Source organism: Oryctolagus cuniculus, chromosome 10, assembly GCF_964237555.1.
Source record: "Oryctolagus cuniculus chromosome 10, mOryCun1.1, whole genome shotgun sequence".
Taxonomy (NCBI): Eukaryota; Metazoa; Chordata; class Mammalia; order Lagomorpha; family Leporidae; genus Oryctolagus; species Oryctolagus cuniculus.
In genome coordinates, this window is record NC_091441.1 from 51242794 (window position 1) to 51267105 (window position 24312).

General features: G+C 47.2%; 1 protein-coding gene across 5 annotated transcripts in view; it reads left to right on the forward strand.

Annotated features, from left to right (window-relative positions):
* KCTD1 (potassium channel tetramerization domain containing 1) overlaps positions 1 to 24312 on the forward strand; it is a 214721-nt gene that overhangs the window by 155950 nt on the left and 34459 nt on the right. For 4 of the 5 annotated variants that reach the window (XM_070050358.1, XM_070050357.1, XM_070050359.1 and 1 more), the window contains exon 2: positions 1693 to 1871. In XM_070050358.1, coding sequence (XP_069906459.1) covers positions 1693 to 1871 — 179 coding nt within the window. Of the gene's footprint in view, positions 1 to 811; positions 922 to 1692; positions 1872 to 24312 lie in introns of those variants that run through there. The other variant, XM_070050360.1, reaches the window with a different exon arrangement.

Consider the following 24312-nt stretch of genomic DNA (forward strand, 5'->3'; position numbering starts at 1 on the left):
CGTTCGCAGTCTTGCTTGGACATGTGGTTAATGCTAAATAGTCGAACGGTTGTGCCTCAGGTAACTCCTCAAGCTAATCCACATCGTAACATCTATGCTGTTTTGCAAATTTATATTTTATCGCGCCGCGTTTTATGCACAGAAATGAGATGACTTCCCCTCTGTAATCTCCATCAAAGGCATTTTTCAAAATCCCCTTCGTGCACTTTATCGTTGGCTTTGGCACACACCATGTGTTTGAAACCAGTCTCCGGCTAAATTAGAAATAGGGCATATACGTGTGTCGTCAGCTGTCCAGAATTCATCCCTAAATGATATTTTAGCTGATTCTTCAGTTGCAGACTCTAAATATTTGACCCTTCATGGAGTGCCAGAGACCTGACTTGACTTGTCTGTGGTTTGGGCTCTAATGTAAAAGCAGTCAACCTTGTTTAGATAGCGTTTGAAATATTTATATTGTATCCATGGAAAGGATAGAACATTTTATTTTCTCAAGAGTACAGTTTCCCCAGCAGGTTCTTGCGGCCACAGTGTGATGTCCCCACTTGGGTCTCTGCTCACGCTGAACCTCTGCTTGTACTGCTGCACCTTGCTGCGTCCACGTGTGCCGTGGCTCCACCTCGGGAGGCTGATTGGTTCAAGGAGTCAGGGGTACAGAAGAGCAGCTGGCCTCCGGCTCACAAACACGTGTTTGTCAGTGAAGGCTGTGGTAAGCCTTCCCAGGCACACAGTCCTTAGGGACAGAATCAGGGAACAGCAGGTAGAGGATGGGCTGATTATTAATTGTTTTTTTTTTTTTTTGACAGGCAGAGTGGACAGTGAGAGAGAGAGAGAGACAGAAAGGTCTTCCTTTTGCCGTTGGTTCACCCTCCAGTGGCCGCCGCGGCCGGCACATCACACTGATCCGAAGCCAGGAGCCAGGTGCTTCTCCTGGTCTCCCATGGGGTACAGGGCCCAAGCACTTGGGCCATCCTCCACTGCACTCCCTGGCCACAGCAGAGAGCTGGCCTGGAAGAGGGGCAACCGGGAGAGAATCTGGTGCCCTGATCGGGACTAGAACCCGGTGTGCTGGCGCCACAGGCAGAGGATTAGCCTATTGAGCCATGGCGCCGGCCTGATTATTAATTTTTTAATCTGTGGACTGACAGACTTGCCACTGGTGCCTCTCTGCAAGATTGCAACATGTATGAGCTGATGGCTAATCTCGTTCTGCCCTCTTTTTCTTGATTTGAAAATTTTAGGAAAACATGTAGCACTCAGGTGTCAAAGATCTGTTTTTATTCCAAGTGCATAGCAATAAAGAAGTTGTCAAAGGATAAGTCATACCCGTTTTATTTGGATGTGTATTTTATTAAGCATTGATTATCTCTTCATTTGGGATAAATAGAATTTCTCCCCATGCCATTTACCGGTTGTTAAATTCAAGAATTCATTAGTACTGGTCTTCAGAATTATCTGAAAGGAACCCTTGCTCAGCTCTGGGATTCTGAGCATGTACAGTTTCCTTTCTTTTTATTTCATAATTTGTTTTCCTAATATTCATTATTTCAAAAGCGAGAGCTTGCTGATTTCCAGATTTTATTACTGAGAGAATATCAGCACTAGTTACTGACTTATTCTTTATGCTCTATGTATTTCCTTTCTTTCCACTGAAAAGAGAAACACTGTCTAAACTTGCTTATCTCTCCATAGGACAGTCGGCCCAATATGTCAAGACCTCTGATCACTAGATCCCCCGCATCTCCACTGAACAACCAAGGCATCCCCACGCCAGCACAGCTCACAAAATCCAATGCGCCCGTGCACATCGACGTGGGCGGCCACATGTACACCAGCAGCCTGGCCACCCTCACCAAATACCCCGAATCAAGGTAATCTGAAAAATGCAGAGGCAGCCTCACAAGCGTGTGTGTGTGATGCTCTGTTTTTCCTTTGACCATCCGAGCAACATGGCCGCAGCAACAAGGCTGGGGTTAGGACACGCGAGTGACGTGTGGGCCACCCTGCAGCAGAGGCTGCCCTTGGATCTGGCCGTGTGTCTCCCCTCAGTCAGGATCTGGCCCCTAGCTGAGTTGAGTGCATGTGTAAATGGGAGGCAGGAACAGAGTTCTGGGATATTTCACTCCATGAAGACTGTTGTAACTCTTCATGTGGTACAAAAAAGGTGATTTCTACCCCCCTCCTTTCTTCTGTTTTCTTCTAGAACACACTGTCTTATAAATTCTTAAAATTTTCTAGAAAATCACTTGGCCAACAACTTGTGAACTACAAAAAAGAGACTCTTTATCAGTCTTCCTAGCAGACTCTCAACAGTTTTATATCTGGGACTGTGCAATTTGTGAGGCAGTAAAAGAGAGATCTCCTGCGAGGCTGTTAGCAGCATTATGTTTACAACAGCATGAGAAAAATCCAGGAAGCCAGTCTGAGTTAGCTCCTCTGCTGCTGATCCGACCTCCTGTTGGTGTGCCTGGGAGGCAGCCGATAATGACTCAAGTACTTGGGTTCCTGCCTCTATGTGGGAGACCTAGATGGAGTTCTGGCTCCTGGCTTCAACCCTGCCCAACCCCAGCCCCACTGTTGTGGCCATTTGGGGAGTGGATCTGAGAATGGAAGATCTCTCTCTCTCTCCTTCCCCCTTTCTGTCACTCTGCCTTTCAAATAAACAAATAGACGAACTAACTAACCTTTTTTATTTTTAAATCCACGGAGCCAAGATGGCCTTCTTTAGGAGAAAAATGGAAGGCCATAGAATGTAGGGCACAGCTCAAGGCAGATAAGTAACTGTATAAACTATATGAAGAAGCAGGCTATGCTTATGGGATATCCCCTGCCCCACTCAACCCTCCCATTCCTAAAGGAGTTCTGAGGAATTAATCTCCTTTGCAGCCTGAGACAGCCCCCTGGCTCTGCCCTAGATTCATTGGCTGTGCCCAGACTCTGTAAGGAAATTGATCTTCATGGGCTCTGCTGATAGATAGAGGAACATGAGCTTGCATGGGCTGGTGTCAGGGCAAAGGGTGTTTCTGTTTGTGTCTGCTCATGAGAAATAGAAACCGACTTCTTGGGTCTCCAGGGGATACCAGTTTTAAGGATGTCTTACAAAGTGACACATGGCGGGTAGCTTCAGCCCAAGCAGACAGCACTGATGTAAAAATCACTGTCCCCTTGGAAATGGCCTGAAGACTGGGCTTTGGTTTTGGTTTGACTACCTGGCATTTTAAGAAAGATTGCGAAGAAGAAAGATGAACTGTTTCCTTTCTTCTATCTATTGCTTCACTCCCCAGATGGCCACAATAGCCAGGGTTGGGCCAGGCCAAAGCCAGGAGCTAGGAGCATCATTGGTGTCTCCCATGTGGGCGGCAGGGGCACAAATACTTGGGCCACCTTCCACTGCTTTTCCCAGGCCATTAACAGGGAGTTGGATCAGAAGTGGATCATCCAGGACACAAACTGGCACCCATATAGAATGCCAGTATTGCAGGCATACCCACTGTGCCATAATGCTGACCCCAAGTGGCCTATTTTAAAGTGCAATGATAATACCAGGTCTGGCATTGATATGATTGAGTGCCTGATAGTAGGTGCTATAGCATATTGCAATCATGCTTATTTTTTTCAAAGAATATTGATATGTGTAATGCTATTTTTTTTAAAATACCTATTCCCATGTCTTCTAATCTGCTAATACCAGCTTCAACAACAGAGAATCACAGCTGGTCTCTCTGATGAGCAGTTAATTCTAGGGGACAGGCTACAAAATGTATAGAATGCAGCAGTCAAGAAGCAAATGTGGAACTGTTGCAAAATTCACTGCTGGGATGTGGTGGCATTTCTGCTTTAGTTTGCGTTTTAAACTGATAGTGGAGGGCTGTTAATGCAGGTTAAGTATCCCACATCCGAAATGCCTGGGGCCAGAAGTGTTTTGAATTTCAGAAGTTTTCAGATTTTGGAATATTTGCATGTCTGTAACGAGATATCTTATAGATGGGACCCAAGTCTAAACATGAAACGTGTTTATGTTTCCTGTACACCTTAAGCACACATCCTGAAGTTGATTTTGCACGGTATGTTTTAGTGCACCAGTGTTTTGCAGGCGATCACGTGAGGTTGGATATGGCATTTTCCATTTGCGGCGGCATGTCAGTGCTCTGAGTTTTAGATTTTAGAGCATTTTGGAGTTTGGATTTTGAATTTTTCAGGTGAGAGATGCTCCGTTGTAAAAGCACCATTTGTCTCTGCACTGAGCAGCTGGCTTCCTATTGATGTTCATTGCAGCTGGGGGGGGGGGTATCTGTCCACCAACTCATGTCCCATGGGGCTAACCCTTTGTGAGGCTCTCTGGTATTTCTGGCTGTTGGCAGTGCAGGAAGACAAGGGCTTAGAGCTGTATTTATTCAGATCCTGTCTGGCCACTTAAGTGTAAAAATATTATTAAAATTTTGTTATTTTTTTACTTTTTTAAAAAAGATTTATTTATTTATTTGAAAGGCAGGGTTACAGAGGTAGAGGGAGAGGGAGAGGGAGAGGTCCTCCATCCACTGGTTCACTTCCCAAATGGCTGCAACAGCAGGAGCTGGGCTGATTCGTAGCCAGGAAACAGGAGCTTCTTCCTAGTCTCCCACGTGGGTGCAGGGACCCAAGCACTTGGGCCATCTTCTACTGCTTTCCCAGGCCATAGCAGAGAGCTGGATTGGAAGAGAAACAGCTGGGACTAGAACCGGTGCTCATATGGGATGGCGGCACTGCAGGCAGTGGCTTTACCTGCTACGCCACAGTGCCAGCCCCTTTTAAATTTTTTTTTTAATGTGCTCGTGGAAAACACAGAATTACCTGTGTCCCGCTGTTTGTTTGTTTTTTTTTTTTTACAATGCTTATCTCTGAACAGATATTTTTATAAGCACATCTTATTAAACCCACCCCCCCCCAACCTGATACTTGTCTCATCAAAAATCGCCTGTGTGACTAGGAAACAGTGGTTCACCTGCCTTTCTCGCCTCTCCCTGAGCTTCCTCTCACTGGTGAGCTGCAGTGTCGCTGGAACAGCAGCAAAGACAATTTGTGATTCATTAGCTCTAGATTTGGACGCTGGCTTCTGCCCTTGACCCACCAGTTGTTTGGCTGTGGAGGGGTTCAATTTCTGCACGCCTGTCTTCTCTCTTGTAAAATAGGCACAACTATGTCTTCTTGCAGGGTTACTGGGAGGATTAAATGCGATTACGAAAAGCACGCCATGGCCCTGTGCCCAACACATAGTATTGCCTTTCTACTTAATCTCCTGCCAAACCTAGCAATTGTTTCTTTTCAGACTGCCTTCCCAATTCCAAATATATCTCATTCCTCCCTTTCTTCAGCCAGGGAAACAGCCTTGCGTCTGGATTCCTGCAGTCTCAGGGGCTCTTTCCTTGCACCTTCTTGTCCTCTTACTCTTACCTGTGACAAGTTCCAAGATCATCCTTATCATTAGCAAATATCTTGAAGCTTACAGCAAGACTCAAGCCTTACAGCGTGACTTGTATTTCAGTTGCTTATACCTAACACAAATGACATCGGTCAAATAATACAGATTTAGATGTGGAACACTAGGAGTTGCTTTGTTCTCTCTTGGGGTTTATGGATTTGGGGGAAGTAATTAAATGTTAATTTCAAAGCAACAACCAATTTTATTTTATGTTAAAGATTTATTGGGGCCAGCGCTGTGGCTCAGCGGGTTAAAGCCACGGCCTGCAATACTAGCATTCCATATGGACACCAGTTCAAATCCTGGCTGCTCCACTTCCTATCCAGCTTCCTGCTTATGTGCATGGGAAAGCAGTGGAGGATGGCCCAAGTGCTTGGACTCCTGGCTCCTGGCTCCTGGCTCCGGCCTGGCTTAGTCCTAGCTGTTGCGGCCATTTGGGGCGTGAACTAGCAGATGGAAGATCTCTGTCTCTCCTCTCGCTCTGAAATTCTGCCTTTTTTTAAATTAAAGATTTATTTATTTGAGACGCAGAGTGATAGGGTGAGACAGAGATCTTCCATCTGCTGGTTCACTCCCCACATGGCTGCAGTGGCCGGTGCTGGTCTGGAACAAGGCCAGGAGCTGAGTCTCCCATGTGAGTAGTTGTCCATTGCTTTTCCAAAGGCATTAACAGGGAGCTGGATTGGAAGTGGAGTGACCCGGACTTGAACTGGCACTCCAGTATGGGATGCCAGCATCCCAGGCAGTGGCTTAACCCACTATGCCCCAACACCAGCCCCCATATAAATTTTAGTCGTCAAAGATAGAAGAAATGTTTTTTAATGCTTTGCCCTTAGGTGTCAGGGGCTCCTCTCATGCCCCTTATTAACTGTTAAGGACATCAGGTTGCCCATGACCAGGGAGTTACAAATAACTCCAGCGGTCATTCTCTAGACTGTAGGGTACTTCAGACCCCTTCTGCCACCTGCCCCACGGCCTTCGAGCTACAGTTTCTCTGTCACCTGTCTCTTCCTTGGTGTAGCCCGGGGGAGCAGGGCTTGCTGTAGGATTTCAGGGTGGGGGGGGATTTGCAATGTAAACGTACTGACTTATATGTGACAAATGACCTTAAAAGATGAAGCGTCTTTGTCTATAATTTCAGAAGTTCTGCAAACAGTGTTCACTCCACTTTGACCTATCTATCATGCATGCTTTCTGTCTTCATTTAACCTCCTCTTTTGGCACGTGACCAGCCTTAGCACATCATCGCCCAGAAAGTGGTAAGATGGACCACATGGCTGAACATTGGAAGCACCTGAGAAGCATTAAAAACCCATCTCAGACCTGCCCCGGACCAATAAAATGCAATTTTCCCAAGAGGTCCTGATTTTCACCATCTGGCTTTGAACACAGAGAGCAGGCCTCCAAGAGAATGCAGGCGTCTCCCTCAATGAATATTGCATGCTAGTTCATAATGGCCACTGCACCCACAGGGAATACCTTTTGGTCATTTCTTTTACCAAGGTTACCAGTGATCCCATGGTATCCCATGGCCTCTGTGCTTTTTTTTTTTTCCCTAGTCCTCTGGTTTTTGGTTTGTAAGCGCAAATGGTGCCTTAGTGAGCAAGTGGATGTCTGCACCTCACACAACGGTTATTCTCTGCTTCATTACTCACTTCCATTATCCCATGTCTTTTAGCTAAAGGGACTGCAGTTTGGAAGCTAACTCAGAACTTCTCGCCTGAGTGATGTACTGTGTCTGACCAGTGTTTGTGTGAGATGCAAGGCAGCTCTTTGGACGTGTTTATAAGTCAGAGGCTACTTTGTACCGTCTCAGTGATGATAAACCTGGGCCCTTTCAAAGGCTTCTTCGAGCCTCCAATTCTGATTGTGATCTTGAACTGTGTGTCGTCAGGGAAGACACTCACTCCAGGTCTGCAGTAACTTTATTTAATTTAAAAAATTTTTTAATTTATTTGAGAGGTAGAGTTACAGACAGTGAGAGGGAGAGATAGAGAAAGAGGTCTTCCACCTGCTGGTTCACTCCCCAGATGGCTGCTACAGCCAGAACTGTGCCAATCTGAAACCAGGAGCCAGGAGCTTCTTCCTGGTGCAGGGACTCAAGGACTTGGGCCCTCTTCCACTGCTTTCCCAGGCCATAGCAGTGAGCTGGATTGGAAGAGGAGCAGCTGGGGCCAGCGCTGCGGCTCACTAGGCTAATCCTCCGCCTGCAGCGCCGGCACCCAGGGTTCTAGTCCTGGTCGGGGCGCCAGATTCTGTCCCGGTTGCTCCTCTTCCAGTCCAGCTCTCTGCTGTGGCCCAGGAAGGCAGTGGAGGATGGCCCAAGTGCTTGAGCGCTGTACCTGCATGGGAGACCAGGAGGAAGCACCTGGCTCCTGGCTTCGGATCGGCGCAGCATGCCTGCCGCAACACACCAGCTATAGTGGCCACTTGGTGGGGTGAACCAACGGCAAAAGGAAGACCTTTCTTTCTGTCTCTCTCTCTGTAAACTCTGCCTGTCCAAAAAAAAAAAAGAGGAGCAGCTGGGACTAGAACTGGTGCCCATAGGCGGAAGATTAACCTACTACGCCATGGCATCAGCCCCATGCAGTAACTTTACATCAGGTTTTTTTTTTTTTTTTAAGTCAACAAAACTAGATCACCATTGAGAAAGGAGGTTGAATGAATATACAAAGGAGTCAAATATTTTCAAGTTTGTTATCTTGATTTACAGCTTATAAATATCTAGACACATGGAGCTGGACTCTGGCCCTGGACTGTGCAAATTTTAAGGGCAGACCTGATTTGATTATACCTGATTAAAAAAGCGAAGGCACTCGTTATTAACATCCTTGATAATAGACAATCCAAGTACCTAAGTAATTCCTCCAAAGTAACTAAGATTCGTACCAAATTACATAGCCTCTTTAAGAATTACCATTGGCACTGAAGAATCTTCTGAGTCACATGTGCGAGATATTAAAAATATATTTTGTGATTGCTTTAAAACAGGTATGGAGAGCTTTTTTTCTGCCAAAGGCCATTTGGATATTTATAACATCATTCGTGGGCCATACAAAATTACCAACCTAAAAATTAGCCTGCTGTAGATTTATTGAATTTTGAGTCCCAGATGATTTCGTGGGCCTTATGTGGCCCTCCAGCCTGATGTAAAAGAAGATACAAGTCTGAGTTCAAAGTCAGGTCATGGGTGTTTGCTTCAGAATTTGAGGAAGATGTTAGATTGCTAAATAAAAGCAGCTCTGGTTTCAGGACCTCGGCTGGATTTTGATCCTGACGTTATTGTGGCTCTTGATGATGGTTTTGACTTTGATAATCCAAAGTTAGGTCTATTTCATCCTTTACTGTCGCCTCTAACAGCAGTCTTAATAGCAGCTTTATTGATGGCTATTTAGACTGGCATTCTGAGACCAGGATGTGGGCTGATGCTACTCTTTAATGAGCTCTATCAGATGATAACAAGGCAGGGGTCTTAGTGACAAGAGCCGCTGTCAGCCAGGGACCAACAGGTGAAAGATGAGCCATCTGATCTCATGGCTTGACAGTTTTGTATATTTTAAACCCAGTACATGAGTTACCTCCCACATAGGCAGATTATGCTAAATTAGTCTCTGAAATAGCAGCAGAGTTACTCAGCACACTGGCATACGCAGGTAATTGCAAAACCCAAAAGAGACTGAACTTTCAGCCTTGCTGCCGACACCCATGGCCACCCAAGGGGTGTGTGTCTTTGGAGCGTTAGCATGGTATGCCAAGCGTGTGTGCCTTGCCAGCAGTGATCCAGCTTCTGGCATGCATCCCTCCGGGATGTGTTAGCCATTACTAGGGTGTCGACGTGGAGCTCCACCAAACGGAAAATCAGACCAGTGCAGGATTAGGAGATGGGGGAGTGCGTTCTGAAGACTGGATTCTCACGTTGGGATTTCCGTGCAATTGCTGTCTGCCAGCCTGGAGTTTTCTGTAATCCTGTATTAGGGCTGGGGATCCTGTGCTGTCAGTTTTTGTGACAGTTCCAGTTTTAGCACTGTGGTCTCTAGCCATGGGTCCAACCAGGTTGTCACACTGCCCAAGTTTCAGGATCTGAACAGAAATGCCTTCAGAATACTTGTAAATGCATCCTGTTTGCCAAACGACTTGTGGAGTCTTCTTTCAGAGTTACTGCATGGCACAGAAGAGAAAGCTCTTTACTGTGGCCTGCTCCTCAGAGCCACATCTTTGCTAAATGTCTGTACCCAATGGCAAAGTCACAGAGTAGGTTATGGGAGATTTTTAGATGACTGAATGTAGACCTGAGATGTACAGCTGGAGCACAAATGGAAAGAGAGAGCATCTCTCTGCTGCTATGAAAACTCCTGCTAAGGAAATGCATAACGTGAAGGAGAGTTTTCATTGGTGAGACTGGTTGGTGTTTTTTTTTTTTTTTTTTTTTTTTTTGTAAGAAAATGAATTCCTGGAAGGATTGCTGAAGAGGAAAAGCACCTGGCAAATGAAAGACAGAGGTTTCCCTGGAGACATCGGGAAGTTTTCCTTCTCTCTCTCTCCTCATCCTGCGGTACTGCTTTCCCAAAATTGTTCCTCGGCTGCATAGGCAGAGAATAAATGAAATGGTTAGCTTCAGAAGACTTTCTTTTTTCACCAAATGTAAGTGGATTCTCTGCTCAGTACTGGAAAGGTCTTCCTTCCATTACTGACAGGGTACTGTTGGCAGATTCATCACACTTCTGTTGCCACTAGGGAACAAACAGACTGCAGTTTTAAAGTAATTCTAACTCATAAGTCTTATCTTAGAGCAGAATTTTAAGCGTGGGTGGGGAATGTCCGGCCCCTGGGCCATCTAAAGCCCACAGAATCATTTGGTCTGGCACTGCCAAGGGAACCGCAGGTGGGACTTGAAACCCAATAAATCTATAGGAAGCATTTATTTTATTTTATTTTATTTTTTGACAGGCAGAGTGGACAGTGAGAGAGAGAGAGAGACAGGGAGAAAGGTCTTCCTTTACCATTGGTTCACCCTCCAATGGCCACCGCAGCTGGCAAGGAAGCGCATTTTTAAGTTGATGATTTTGTATAGTCCACGATTGATGTTATGAATATCCAAATGTTCTTTAGCAGAGAAAAGCTTCCCCACCCTTGATTTAAAGAAAGGATAATCATACATCACCTGTAATTTCCCCTTTTCTTTTATTCATTCAACTTACTTTAAAAAATAAAAGATTTGGGGCCGGTGCCATGGTTCACTTGGTTAATCTGCCTGGGGCGCCGGCATCCCATATGGGCGCTGGGTTCTAGTCCCGATTGCTCCTCTTCCAGTCCAGCTCTCTGCTGTGGCCCGGGAGCGCAGTGGAGGATGGCCCAAGTGCTTGGGCCCCTGCACCCATGTGGGAGACCCTGAAGAGGCTCCTGGCTTCTGATCGGCGCAGCTCCAGCCATTGCAGCCATCTGGGGAGTGAACCAGCAAATGGAAGACCCCTCCTTCCCTCCCTCCCTCCCTCCCTCCCTCCCTCTCTCTCTGCCTCTCCACTCTTTGTGTAACTCTGACTTTCAAATAAATAAATAAATCTTAAAAAAAAAAAAAAAAAAAAAAAGAAGAGAGACCAGTATTGCAGCACAGCTGGTTAAGCCAACACCTGCAATGCCAGCATCCCATATGGGCACCAGTTTGAGTACTAGCTGCACCATTTCTGATCCAGCTCCCTGCTAATGCTCCTGGGAAAGTGGTGGAAGAGGGCCCAAGTATTTGGGCCTCTGCACCCACATGGGAGACTTGGAAGGAGTTCCAGGCTCCTGGCTTCGTCTTGATCCAACCCTGGTCATTTGAAAGTGAACAAGCAGATGGAAGATTGTTGCATGCGCTCTCTCTCTGCCTTTCAAATAAATAAAAATAAATCTTAAAAATAAATAAATAAATCGTGGCCGGAATTGTGATGCAGTGGGTAAAGCTGCTGCCTGTGCAAGCACTCATACGGGCACCAGTTCAATCCCCCAGCTACTCCACTTCCAATCCAGCTCCTTGCTACTGCACCTGCAAAAGCAGTGGAGGATGGCCCAAGTCCTTGGGCCCCTGCTCCCACATGAGAGACCTGGAAGAAGCTCCTGGCTCCTGGTTTCCATGTGGCCCAGCCATTTGGGGAGTGAACCAACAGAAGGAGGACCTTTCTCTCTGTCTTTCTCTGTCACTGTCTATAACTCTGCCTGTCAAATAAAAATAAATAAATAAAAGATTTATTTTTCTTGGAAAGGCAGAGTGACAGGGACAGAGAGAGACACAAAGAGAGATCTTCCATCTGCTAGTTCACTCCCCAAATGCCCACAACAGTTGGGGCTGGGACAGGCTAAAGCCCGAAGTGAGAAACTCCATCTAGGTCTCCCATGTGATGACAGGGACCCAAGTACTAGGGTTATCATCCACTGCCTTCTATGCTTATTAGCAGGGAGCTGGGTCAGAAGCAGAGTGGCCGGGGCTCAAATTGGCACCCCATGGGATACTGGTGTCATAGGTGGCATCTTAACCTATTGTGTCACAATGCTAACCCCACAAGTTAAAATCTTTAAAAAAAATTTTATTCGAAAGGCAGAGTTACAGAGCAGCAAAGGCAGAAGCAGAGAGAGAGGAGAGAGAGAGAGAGGAGAAAGAGAGAGATATCTTCCATCTGCTGGCTTACTACCCAAATGGCTGCAGCTGTGCTGATCCGAAGCCAGGAGCCAGGAGCCTCCTCCAGGTCTCCCACATGGGTGCAGAGGCCCAAGGACTTGGGCCATCCTCTGCTGCCTTCCCAGACACATTAGCAGAAAGCTGGATCAGAAGTGGAGCAGCCGGGACACAAACTGGCTCCCCTATGGGATGTCAACACTGCAGGCAGTGGCCCCACTCGCTCTGCCACAGTACTGGCCCCAGCAAGTTAAAATCTTAAAAAGGAAAACTGCCTGGTGCTGCTCCTGAAGATTCTAGTTTTATGGGTCTTGGGCAGGGCCTGAGCCTGGGGTTTTTGATGATGCCTCCTCTGTTCAGCCACGTAGTCTGTATTAGTCCACTGTCCATTGCTGTAACTAGGGCTAAGAAATTGATACAGAGGCCTAGCTCACAGACTGCGGGCCCAAGAGCGTCTTCTGAAGCCTCCAGTGAGGGCCACATGCTGCTTCATGCACGGCAGGAACATGGAAGGGACATGGATGCACGTGCGGGAGAGCTCCCGCGGCAAGAAAGCTGAGGGGCGATGCCAGGCTTGCTTTATAACCTCCTTCTCTTGTGAGAACGCATTCACTTCTGCAAGACCTAACTCATTCACAAGACCTAATCCTGTCCCCCAGAGAACCTAACCCAGGCCCTGCGTGGATCCCCCTAAAGGTCCCACCATCTCTCAGTGCTATTACACTGGGGACGAAGCTTCCAGCACCTGCAACTTCAGGGGACAAACCATACTCAAGCCATAGCATAGTCCATTGTTTCACTTTCAGAATGGTGTTCCAACAGCGGGCGTTAGCCCAGGGGCAGGCCATCTCACTGTTTCAAGCCACTTCATCCTCAAGGTGGTCTTTGCTTATCTACTGGAAGAGAGCTGCTGGGTGAGGGTGGGGCACTGCTGCACGCGCTGAGCCCTCAGCCCCCGAGGCGCCCAGAGCTTCCAGGCCAGCCCCTTCATGCTATGATCAGCCTTCACTCAGCACTGTCACTTTCTATATGTGTCACAGCTTTAAAAAGCTTGAAAAGCACTGCGTTAGACTGGACAGTGGGATCGATGAGTCTTGTTTTTATGGTTTTCTGGAAGTTCAGTTTTTAAGCCCCCCGTGTCTGGTATACAGGTGTGCCTGCAGCAAGGGACAAAGCTGGCCGTGGCCAGTGGCCTTGGCACACACTAATGGCTGGGTGATTGTCTGTTTAGAGAGAAAATCCTTAACAGAATCCTTGGTGACCAGCTTTGACCCTCGCACAGTGTACACTGGAAGGAATGGTGTCCTGGACAGCACAGGGCACTGAGGGCTGCTCTTCAGGTGCAAAGTGTCTGGGTACGTGTGCAAGTCACCCCCTTCCCTGCGCCCTCCCTACCTGTTGCTGTTGAAGCCGTAGGCCCGAGTGTCTCACTGGTGCAGCAGAACTCGCCCAAGGCTCGCACTGTGTCTGCACAAAACCTGCATGTACACACCCCACACGAGTTGGGAAACTTTTTAAAACTTCATTTTTAAAATAATATGCTCTCTAAACCTGTGCCTTGGATTTTTAAACAAATAGTAGAGCCCCCAGTGCCTTGCATGCCATGCCTGGTGCATAGCAAAGGCTTGAGATGTATTTGAAAACTGAATTTTTGGCCGGCGTCGCGGCTCACTAGGCTAATCCTCCACCTTGCGGCGCCGGCACACCGGGTTCTAGTCCCGGTCGGGGCGCTGGATTCTGTCCCGGTTGCCCCTCTTCCAGGCCAGCTCTCTGCTGTGGCCAGGGAGTGCAGTGGAGGATGGCCCCAGTACTTGGACCCTGCACCCCATGGGAGACCAGGAGAAGTACCTGGCTCCTGCCATCGGATCAGCACAGCACGCCGGCCGCGGAGGCCATTGGAAGGTGAACCAACGGCAAAGGAAGACCTTTCTCTCTGTCTCTCTCTCACTGTCCACTCTGCCTGTAAAAAAAAAAAAAAAAAAAAAAAAAAAAACAAACTGAATTTTCCTTAGCATTTCTCTCTATGACCAGGAGAAACTCAGTCACCAAAAGAGGCTGCTGTGTCATGAAGATGAAACCCTGGGAATCAGCAGGTGCTAGAATGACCTTAGGACTTAGGAGCCCTCATGCAATATGGGAAGCAAAGATTTATATCCTTTTTTCTTCAAGGCATAAATCAGAAAGGGGTTTTCTTGCCTCGCTAACCTAGGGAAAGTAATGAGCTAGGGTGACCCCAGCATTTTGAAATGCTTTCTCCCCAGGGTCCGGCGCCGTGGCCCTGCGGGTTAATGTCCTGGCCTGGAGCGCCAGCATCCCATATGGGCACCAGTTCTAGTCCCGGCTGCTCCTCTTCCAATCCAGCTCTCTGCTATGGTCTGGAATAGCAGTAAAAGATGGCGCAAGCCCTTGGGCCCCTGCACCTGCGTGGGAGACCTGGAAGAAGCTCCTGGCTTCGGATCGGTGTAGCTCTGGCCGTTGTGGCCAAATAGGGAGTAAACCATCGGATGGAAGACCTCTTTCTCTGCCTCTACTCTCTCTGTAATCTTGACTTTCAAATAAAAAAAAAAAAAAAAGACAATTTCCTTCTAAAAAAAAAAAAATGAAATGCTTTCTCCCTGCTAACGCCTCACATCAGAGTCATGGTGGGGAGGAGGTGCTTGAAAAATGCAGATTCCTGGGCTGCAGCTATTTAATCTGCATCTCTCAGAATGTGAGGTAAATCTTCCGCTTTTTTCTTGTTGTTGCTGTTTTAATTAATTTGACAGGCAGAGAGAGCAAGCTAGCATGCTCCCATCCTTTGGTTCGCTCCTAATGCCTTCAACAGCTGGGGCTGGGCCAGGCCAAAGCTGGAAGTTGGAATCTCAATCCTGGTCTCCCACATGAGTGACAGGAGCCCAATCACTGGAGCCATCATCCGCGCCTCCCAGGGTGTGCTTAGCAGGTAGCTGGGGCCAGGGGTCAGGGGTGGTTATCAAGTCCAGGCCTCTGGAATGAGCCACAGGTGTCTTAACCACTAGGCTAAATGACTGCCTCAAATCTTCCGTTTATAATAAACCCCCAGGTTATCCACCTGTATCTCAGGGCTTAGGCACTGGGTCCACAGAGGCGTGGGGAGATGTAAATGTGTCAACAGGCTGAACTGTGAGGTGGCAGGAGACAGGCTGGTAAAGCAAGGCTTTGCTTACTGATGCTGGCAGGATCAGGCTGCTTAAAGTCATACTCACTGTGTTCGTTTTTGATCTGTGTCACTGAGCAATGCCAAGTTCATTTTTGCTGTTTTCTTAAATCATATTTTTTATGTTTTCCCCTGCATTATATAAGAAGAAAGATTTATAATATTAAACCATGTGATCTATTGTTTGGAAAATTAACTTGTAGGTATTTCGTGGAAGGTTCCAGTAAGCTCTTACAAGGTTGATTTGTGGAAAATGGCCTCATTTTATTGCGTTCTGAAGAACAGTTTCGCAAGAGGGCTTCAGAGTTTAAATATCATTTCCTGTGGCGCAGCGTGTGAATTTCATGCCTCTTTTCAGGGGCAGACCTTGGCTCCTTCACCCTGTGATTCCTCTCCACCACAGAACCCTACTTCTGGCTTAGGACTTCATGCGCGAGCTTGCTTGTGGAAAATGTGGACCAAGATCCAATTTTAGGTGGACTTCCAAACTACAGACTACATTTTGGCCGTGTAGAGAGGTTTGATGGCAGGGACGGTTACAGCCTCTCGACCCAATTCTTGTGTCTACCGCACAGATCTGATGTCATGATCACTTCCTGTAGATCTGAAATCTCTTTGTATCGATGGGGAAGCACCCCTTGGTCAGGAAGGACACCGTGACTGTGCTGCATCTCGTTGCTTTTTTTTTTAGTTTTTTTTTTTTTAAAGATTTATTTATTTGAAAGGCAGAGTTACAGGGTAGGAGGGTGGTAAGGGGAGAAGAGATCTTCCATCTGCTGATTCACTCCCTAAATGGCCACAACAGCTGGGATTGTGCCTGGCCAAAGCCAGGAGCCTCTTCCAGGTCTCCATATGGGTGCAGGGACCCAAGCATTTGGGCCATCTTCCTGCTGGTTTCCCAGGCACATTAGCTGGGAGCGGGATCAGAAGTGAATCAGACAATTCTCGAGCTGGTGCCTGTATGGGATGTCGGCATCGCAGTTGGCAGCTTTACCCACTATACCGTGACACCAGCCCTTGCAAGATGCTTTCAAGCTTATCTCATGCAGAAGAATCACAACCAAAAAAATTTTAATTGTTAAAATTTAAACCTTGAGTGCTTTAAAAAGACCTAAACCTCCTTGGGTCGTATGGCAGCACTTTCAGCGGTCCACTGAACACATCAAGGCTGTCTGTGGATGAACATCTGTTCATAGAAGACCCAGCCCACCACATCTCCCAGACAGCTAGTCTGTTATCATGAATAAGTCACCTATGCAAATTCCACTTATTCTTTGTTGAAAACACAGGCCTCCCATGTGGGTGGCAGGAGCACAATTACTTGGGCCATCTTCTACTGCTTTCCCAGGCCATTCGCAGGGAACTAGATCAGAAAAGGAGTAGCCAGAACTCATATGGGATGCCGGTATTGTAGGTGGCAGCTTACCCAGCCCCAGCATTTTAGACTTGATAGAACTTGTGCTGAGAACAAGTCTACACCTTTTAATTCCACTTTTCCTCAAACATTTTGAACTCTTGTCTTTGCTGGACTGTGTGAACCTATCGCAGATACATTGTCAGCAGTGAGGGCACTCATTGGAGAGTGGCTTTTTTTTTGACAGGTAGAGTTATAGACAGTGAGAGAGACAGAGACAAAGGTCCTCCTTCCATTGGTTTAACCCTCAAATAGCCGCTATAGTTGGCGCTGTGCCGATCCGAAGCCAGGAGCTTCCTCCTGGTCTCCCACACGGGTGCAGTGGCCCAAGTACCTGGGCCATCCTCCACTGCCCTCCCGGGCCACAGCAGAGAGCTGGACTGGAAGAGGAGCAATCGGGACTAGAACCCGGTGCCCGTATGGGATGCCGGTGCCACAGGCGGAGGATTAACCAAGTGAGCCACGGCGCCAGCCCCAGAGAGTGGCTTCTTGTATGGGGTCACGTCGTAACGACTTGGCTGTTCATCTTTTTTGTGGTAATGATTATTTTTGCTTGGGTGTAACTTTTCTTACTGTGTTCTCCATATTCGGGAGGTACATTACAGCTGTGCATAACAGCTAATGCCGCTTTCAAACAGTGTGGGGCAAGGCCAGGCTGGGAGGGCTTCCCAACCCAAAGGTGAATCCGATTTTGTCCAAACAAGTTTCTCTGATTAGAGCGGAATGACTTCCAGGACTCCCACCCACCTCATTAGGCTTGGTAAGGCCTCTTCTACCCCTCCCAAAATTGATCTTTTACAAACAGCTCCCAGCTCACCTGCAAAATGAAAACACCTCTGGTCTTAAAGCAACACAGTCAATATAAAAGGAAAACAAGGATGATCTTTTAAGTGTATCCCACTGATCCGTAAGGAAAGTGCCTCATTAAAGTGTCAGCACGTGGATGATAAGTTGCAGAAGAAACAGGATGGCGTCAGGGTGGAATTCTGAAAAAAGTTGTTTCAGGCAGTAAAATGCACTGGAATAAAGGTTGCAGTAATCAAGGAAATTTAGGGAACCATGTTAAATTAACTTCCTCCTCTGTTCTTCCTGACTGGGATGTTGGGATGTCTGTGATGATTAGAAAAGTTGAACAGTGAAGCTGCAGTTTGTATTTCCAAGTATACAACGTGCCAGGCTCTTGCAGATCCCATTTGTAATCTATTTATGCAGATTTTAAAACCTAGCAAGAGAGTTTCTCACTCAGGCCTTTGGATGAAAAATTAGAGGTACAACGAGATGCAGGAAAAAATGGGAGCAAAAATCTACAACTTTTCAACTTCTATATATGATCATCTGAAAAGGCAGAGAAAAATGAGAAATTTTTAAACTTTTATGTCTTTAAATCGGGGGTGGGAACATCTGATCCACAGGCCATGTGAAGCCTGTGACATCATTGGTGTGGCCCTGCCCAGGCAGCACAGGTGGGACTCGAAATTCAAGAAATCTGTAGCAGGCTCATTTTTTAAGTTGATCATTTTGTATGGCCCATGAGTGATCTTATACATATCCAGAATTGCCCTTGGCAAAAAAAAAAGTTCTCCACCCCTGCAATTTGCAGTTTAGGGCTTGGTTCTGTTTCTTGTTGGAAGGAAGAGAGAGAAATATCTTGACAGATACGCCTGTCACCTATTATGCCTAAGGACTGGCTTGGTGCTCCTGGGTAAATTCTTGAACTATGATAAACTAAGCCCCAGCCCAGAAGGGCGCAGGCGGTTGCACAAGACGTACTCCTGTAGACCATGGATTGACGGCCATGGTGCAGGCCAGGGCGGAGTGCTGTCAGCAGCCACCCTGGGTAGTTCCCAGCCAGACACCTTCAAGGGTCATCTTTGAAGCAGGAGTGGACACAAACTTAACATTTTTCATATGTCATTTTGATTTGGTGACCATTTACGTAAACTTGCGACATGAATTAGAAACCTTAAACTTGATATAGAACCCAACAAGCATTTTGCCCATTGTGATTTTTTAAAAAAGATTTACTTGAAGAAGAGTTACAGAGAGGTAGAGCCAGAGAGAGAGGGGTCTTCCATCTACTGCCTCGTTCCTCAGATGACCTTAACAGCCAGAGCTGAACTGACGCAAAGCCAGGAGCTTCTTCCAGGTCTCCCACACAGGTGCAGGGGCCAAGGACTTGGGCTATCTTCCACTGCTTTCCCAGGCCACAGCAGAGAGCTGGAGCAGAAGTGGAGCAGCCAGGACTCAAACTGGCGCCCATATGGGATGCCAGCACTGCAGGCCGGGGCTTTAACCCACTATTCCATAGCACCGGCCCCCCGTTATGATTTGAAGAAGCAGTTAAAACATTATAGAAAGATTACTGTGTGATGGCAATCTCTGATACATTATCAAAAAATATTTATGTTTGAAGCCATGTAAATAGAACTCAACCAAATTTCAGCTCTTCTTTCCTTGGTTTAAAGAAGGTCACTCACAGTCCAGAGGCTAGATCTCTCCTTGGCTTTGCCAGCAGTGGGAAAATATTTCTGAATGTATTTTAAAGGCACCCTAAAGGCATACAATGACAGCATAATGTCTTCATTTTTATTCATCCAACCACCTTTCAGAACACTTTTGAATGACATGGTGTTGCTATTTCATTAATGAAGTGAGTGTGTGTGTGTAAGAGGAATGAGCCAGGAATATGAAGGAGTCAAGTAAGATCATTTATTTCCTTCCATACATCTTCTGTTAAGTGTTCAAAAAACATTCACCTAGTTTCTAGGAAACGTGTATATATATTTTCTTATTTTTTTATTGAGCATTGTTGAGCATCTGGTTTTTCACTCAGATATGCAGCAAAATATTTAAATGCTTTCATGGTAAGCTGCTGTTTTGCTGGCACTACTACAAATGGGAAAAATTGTTAAGTTGAAAGTAGCAGTAGCTGGCTTGGCCATTGTCCTCTCATAGTTTCACATCATTATCGTGATGCATGAATTTGAAGTGACGTCTATGACATATTGTAAGTGAATTCCAACCGTCTGGAGTGGTGAAACACCAAAGGAAGTGGGGCAGACTCCATTCCATCCCTGTTCTTGATAGTCAGAGACCAGCAGGGAGAGGAAGCCACCTGGACAGCGGCGGTCACGACCTAGAGCCTGTCCCACCTCCCAGAGACGCAGAGGGAAGAATCAACACTGTGACTCACCCAGGAAGGCACTGCCCCCACAGTAGCCCAGGAATACGGACGGACTCTGAAACACAGACTCCGTTCATCGGGAACATGCAGAAGAGTTTGCTGTGCAACGAGAAAACTGAAGTGCACCTGCACGATGAAGACAGAGTGGCAGGAGGTGCCAGAGCAGGGTCAGGCCTGGAAGTCCCCAGATGGCCGCTGGGAGTCAGGGATGGTGAAGAGGATGGGCTGGCCCTCACGTGCCGGGGGGATAGTAGGCTGCAGAGCTTGGGAGCCCTCTGTGAGTTACCTGATGGCTACATGCCTTAGGGTCTTCCTTGGGAAAATCAGTTACTACCTGCAAATCTCTGGAGCTGTGGTGAGGATCGAATCAGACCATCTGGGACGCTTGTAGCCTAGTGCCCAACACTGACTCTCAGGAGATGTGAGCTACCACAGTATTTGTTTTCTCTGAATAGTAACTGTTAGTGTAAAAATGGAAAACCTACTCTGGAGTTTTAAATGGAGAGAAAAAACAAAGGAAGGTGCCAGAAGGTGCTCCAAATGGACAGCAGCCTGTCAGGAGGAGGGTGCAGGTGAGCTGGGGCCCTGCTTGTCTGCCCCAAAGGAAGAGCAACAGAGAACCTGGACAGCCGGGCTTCCTGGGGAGCTGATGGTGACCTGATCCTGGACTGAGCTTAGAAAAATAGCTGTTTGCCTTAGAAATTTTAAACAGACACTTGCTCATGGTTTGAGCAAGCCAGGTAATCTTAAAAGTTTTCTTCCGACTCAAGCTGCACAATGGGCTCTTACATACAGTCAGGACCTTGTGTGGCATCCACAGAGGCCCCTAAGAATGAGCGTGTGTCAACACTTACCGAGCCCGTGCCAGGCAGGCACAGAGCTGTGCCCGGGAGCATGACCCCTGAGCAGTAGGGAAGTGGGTCCAAGCTGGGCCCTGCAATCCAGTTGCCTCGTGGTGAGCCCAGGCTTTGTTGTTTCTTAGCTGGTCGCAGTGTCTTCACCCGTAAAGTGGGGATAACCGTGCGAGTCTCCTAGAATTTTAAAGACCCAGTACCATACCTTGTGTGTAAGTAACACTCAGTTAACGTAAGTCTTACCAGCTCCTACTGCTCATGAGAATTCTTTTTAATGACCTTAATTGGCTTTTTTTTAAAAAAGATTTATTTATTTGAAAGTCACAGAGAAAGTTACACAGAGGGGAAAGGCAGAGGGAGAGATCTTCCATCCGCTGGTTCACTCCCCAGTTTTGGCCTCAATGGCCAGAACTGCGCCAATCAGGAGCCAGGAGCTTCCTCCAGGTCTTACCATGCGGATGCAGGGGCCCAAGGATTTGGGCCATCTTGTACTGCTTCCCCAGGCCAAAGCAGAGAGCTGGATCAGAAGTGGAGAAGCCGGGACTCAAACCAGCGCCCATATGGGATGCGAGCATTGCAGGCGGTGGCTTTACCTGCTACGCCACAGCGCCAGCCCCTCTTAATTGGCTTGTTAAAAATTATTTATTTCAGAGACAAAGAGAGCTCTCCCAACTACTGATGCACTCCCAAAATGCCCACAATGGCCAGGGCTGGGTTAAAGCCAAAGCCAGGAGCCAGGAGCTCAATCCAGATCCCCTACATGGGTGGCAGGGATCCAATTATTTGAGCCATCACCACTGCCTTCAAGGGTCTGCATAGACAGGAAGCTGGAGTCGGGCTGGATCTGGGAATTGAACCCAGGTACTCCAATGTGGAACACGGGCACCTTAACCACTAGGCCAAAGGCTCACCCTATGGCTCCATTTTTCATTCCAGGACTAGACAACACTTCATTCCATAAAACAGATAAAGTGTTCCCCCTAAGAATTCTTCAAGCTAGGTATCATCCCATTTCTCAGATGAAGAAATCAAAACTCAAAAGGATCTGGTCTGAAAGATGGTAAAGCCAGATTTCAAGCCTGGGTCTATGAGTCTTAGTGCTGAAGGTGTCAGGGCTCCCAGGACCTGACTGAGGTGCTGTGTTGAGGCTCTGGTGAATGTTGGCACCTGCTCCATCTTCCTGGCTTGCTGTGTGCTCACCTCACACTTCTTGTTCTTGCTTGTCACCAAGTCGACTTCTCTGGCTGAAACCTCTTCTCCTATTCCCTGTGTGCTTTTTCTTTTTTAAGAGTTCTTTGTTTGAAAGGCAGAGTGATGGAAAGAGAGAGAGACAGACAGACACCTTCCATGTGTTGATTCAATCCCCAAACGGCCTCAACAGCCAGCGTTGGGCTATCCTGAAGCCAGGAGCCAGGAACTCCATATCTGGGTCTCCCACGTGGATGCAGGGGATCAAGCACTTAGGCCATCACCCAGTGCCTTCCCAGGTGCATTAGCAGGGAGCTGGATCAGAAGCTGAGCAGCCGGGACTGGAACCAAGAATCAGACATGAAATGCTGGCATTGCAAGTGGCAGCCTTGCCTACTTGGCCATAAAGCAGCCTCCACCCTGTGTGGCTTTTTTTAGTCCTGAGGATACCTTAAAACCCTGCACAGGCCATGCCTCTTGCAGGAAGCCCTCCCTGCATGGCCCAGCTGGGATGCTGTCCCCTGTGCTTCCAGTGCACCCAGTGAGACTGCATGGTGCTCAGTTTAAAAGGTCCAGCAGAGCACTGGGAACATGGAGGCATTCGTGCAAGACGTTCAGTAAGTGCAGAAATAGAACACCGATCTTGGTGAATGCTGGTGGGCTTTTTAAAAATCAGGTTCATCCTACTGCATTTTTCACAGAGTATGGTCAGTGTAACCTGCTTTAATTTTTTAAAAAACATTTAGCCAAAGAGTCACGGGAGAACTCTTGGGCTTCCTGGAGGTTAAGCAATGCCCTGTGGCCGGGAGCTGCCTCTGAGCCATCAGTGTGGCCACAGGTGATTTTTCCTTTATCTTAAACCTGCCTTCCTTCTGTGCTGCTTTCTTGGGTTCTATGTATCATCTAAGAAAATGATGCTGCCTCAGGGAACTGCTACTGGAGATATTATTTCCCCTTCACTAGATGCAATTTGTTTTGCTTGTTTTTACTTAGAAGGTATTTTCTCCCTCCTCTTAAATTCCTTCTATCCCCATCCATAACCAGCTGTGAATTAATTTTTATCTGTATGCATGAAATATAGATGAAACTTCCTAAGTCTAGAAACAGTAGCAGACTAGTGCTAGGATTTTTCTAAACATGATACTACTTCAGGCTAACCAAATGCTGCTTGTGATCATGCATTCAGATTGGTAAAATAGTGATTTTTTTTACATTGTAATGTCCAACGTTACTTTTTTTTTAAGAAAAAACTTTAGTACAGACGTTTAAAGCTAAATGCAAAGGGATGTGTTTGCAGTAGTTACGACATTGCTGGGGCACCCACATCCGTGTCAGAATGAGTAGGTTCAAGCTGTGGCTCCACTTTTCTTCTTTTAAAGATTTATTTATTTGAAAGAGTTACACAGAGAGAGAAAGAGAGGCAGAGAGAGAGAGAGAAAGAGTTCTTCCATCCACTGGTTCACTCCCCATATGGCCGCAACAGCCAGAGCCAGGAGCCAGGAGCTTCTTCCAGGTCTCCCACATGGGTACAGGGGCCCACGGACTTGGGGGCCATCTTCTACTGCTTTCCCAGGCCACAGCAGAGAGCCGGATCGAAAGTGGAGCAGCCGGATTCAAAGCAGCGCCCATATGGGATGCCAGCACTACAGGCGGCGGCTTTACCCACATACGCCACAGCTCCAGCCCCATGGCTCCACTTTCAATTCCAGCTTCCTGCTAATGTGCTCTCTGGGAGGCAGTGGTGATGGTTGAAGTACTTGGGTTTCTGTCACCAACCGTGGGAGACCCAGACTGAGTTCCAGGCTCCTGGCTTGAACCTGGCCCAGCCCCAGCTACTGAAGGCATCTGGGGAATAAACCAGCAGATGAGAGATCTGTTAGTCTCTGTCCCTTTGCCTTTCAAATAAATCAAAATAAGATTTTTAAAACATAAAAATAAGTGCAAACATGGAGAGAATATAATCCCAAGTGCCCACGTAGAAGTTTCAGACATTACTGTAGCATTTCCCTTTCTTTCCTCTCACACCGTTTCCATTTCCTTCTTCTCTCCTCTCCGCAGAAACCCCGCAGAGAGCCCCTTTGGTAGCAACACTGCTCTGTCCACGGCTCCTTCCCTCCCTGCTGTCCTGAAACCAGGTTCTGTGGGCGGTAGCGCTCTCACACACCAGCACTCGCACAAGCATGCTCAGCTCCACCCAGCCCTCTTCCCCACTTGCCATCTGCTTTGGTTTCCAGTATTAGGGCAGAAACTTGTTTGGAAATCCTAGCTGGCAGACATTATTTAGAGGTTTGTTTTCAGAAACTACAGGTGCTTCTGAGAACAAAGTAGTTCAATAGAAAATGACTTGTTACAGGGGATTTTCTAAGTAATGCCCTCCCGAGTGGGGGACG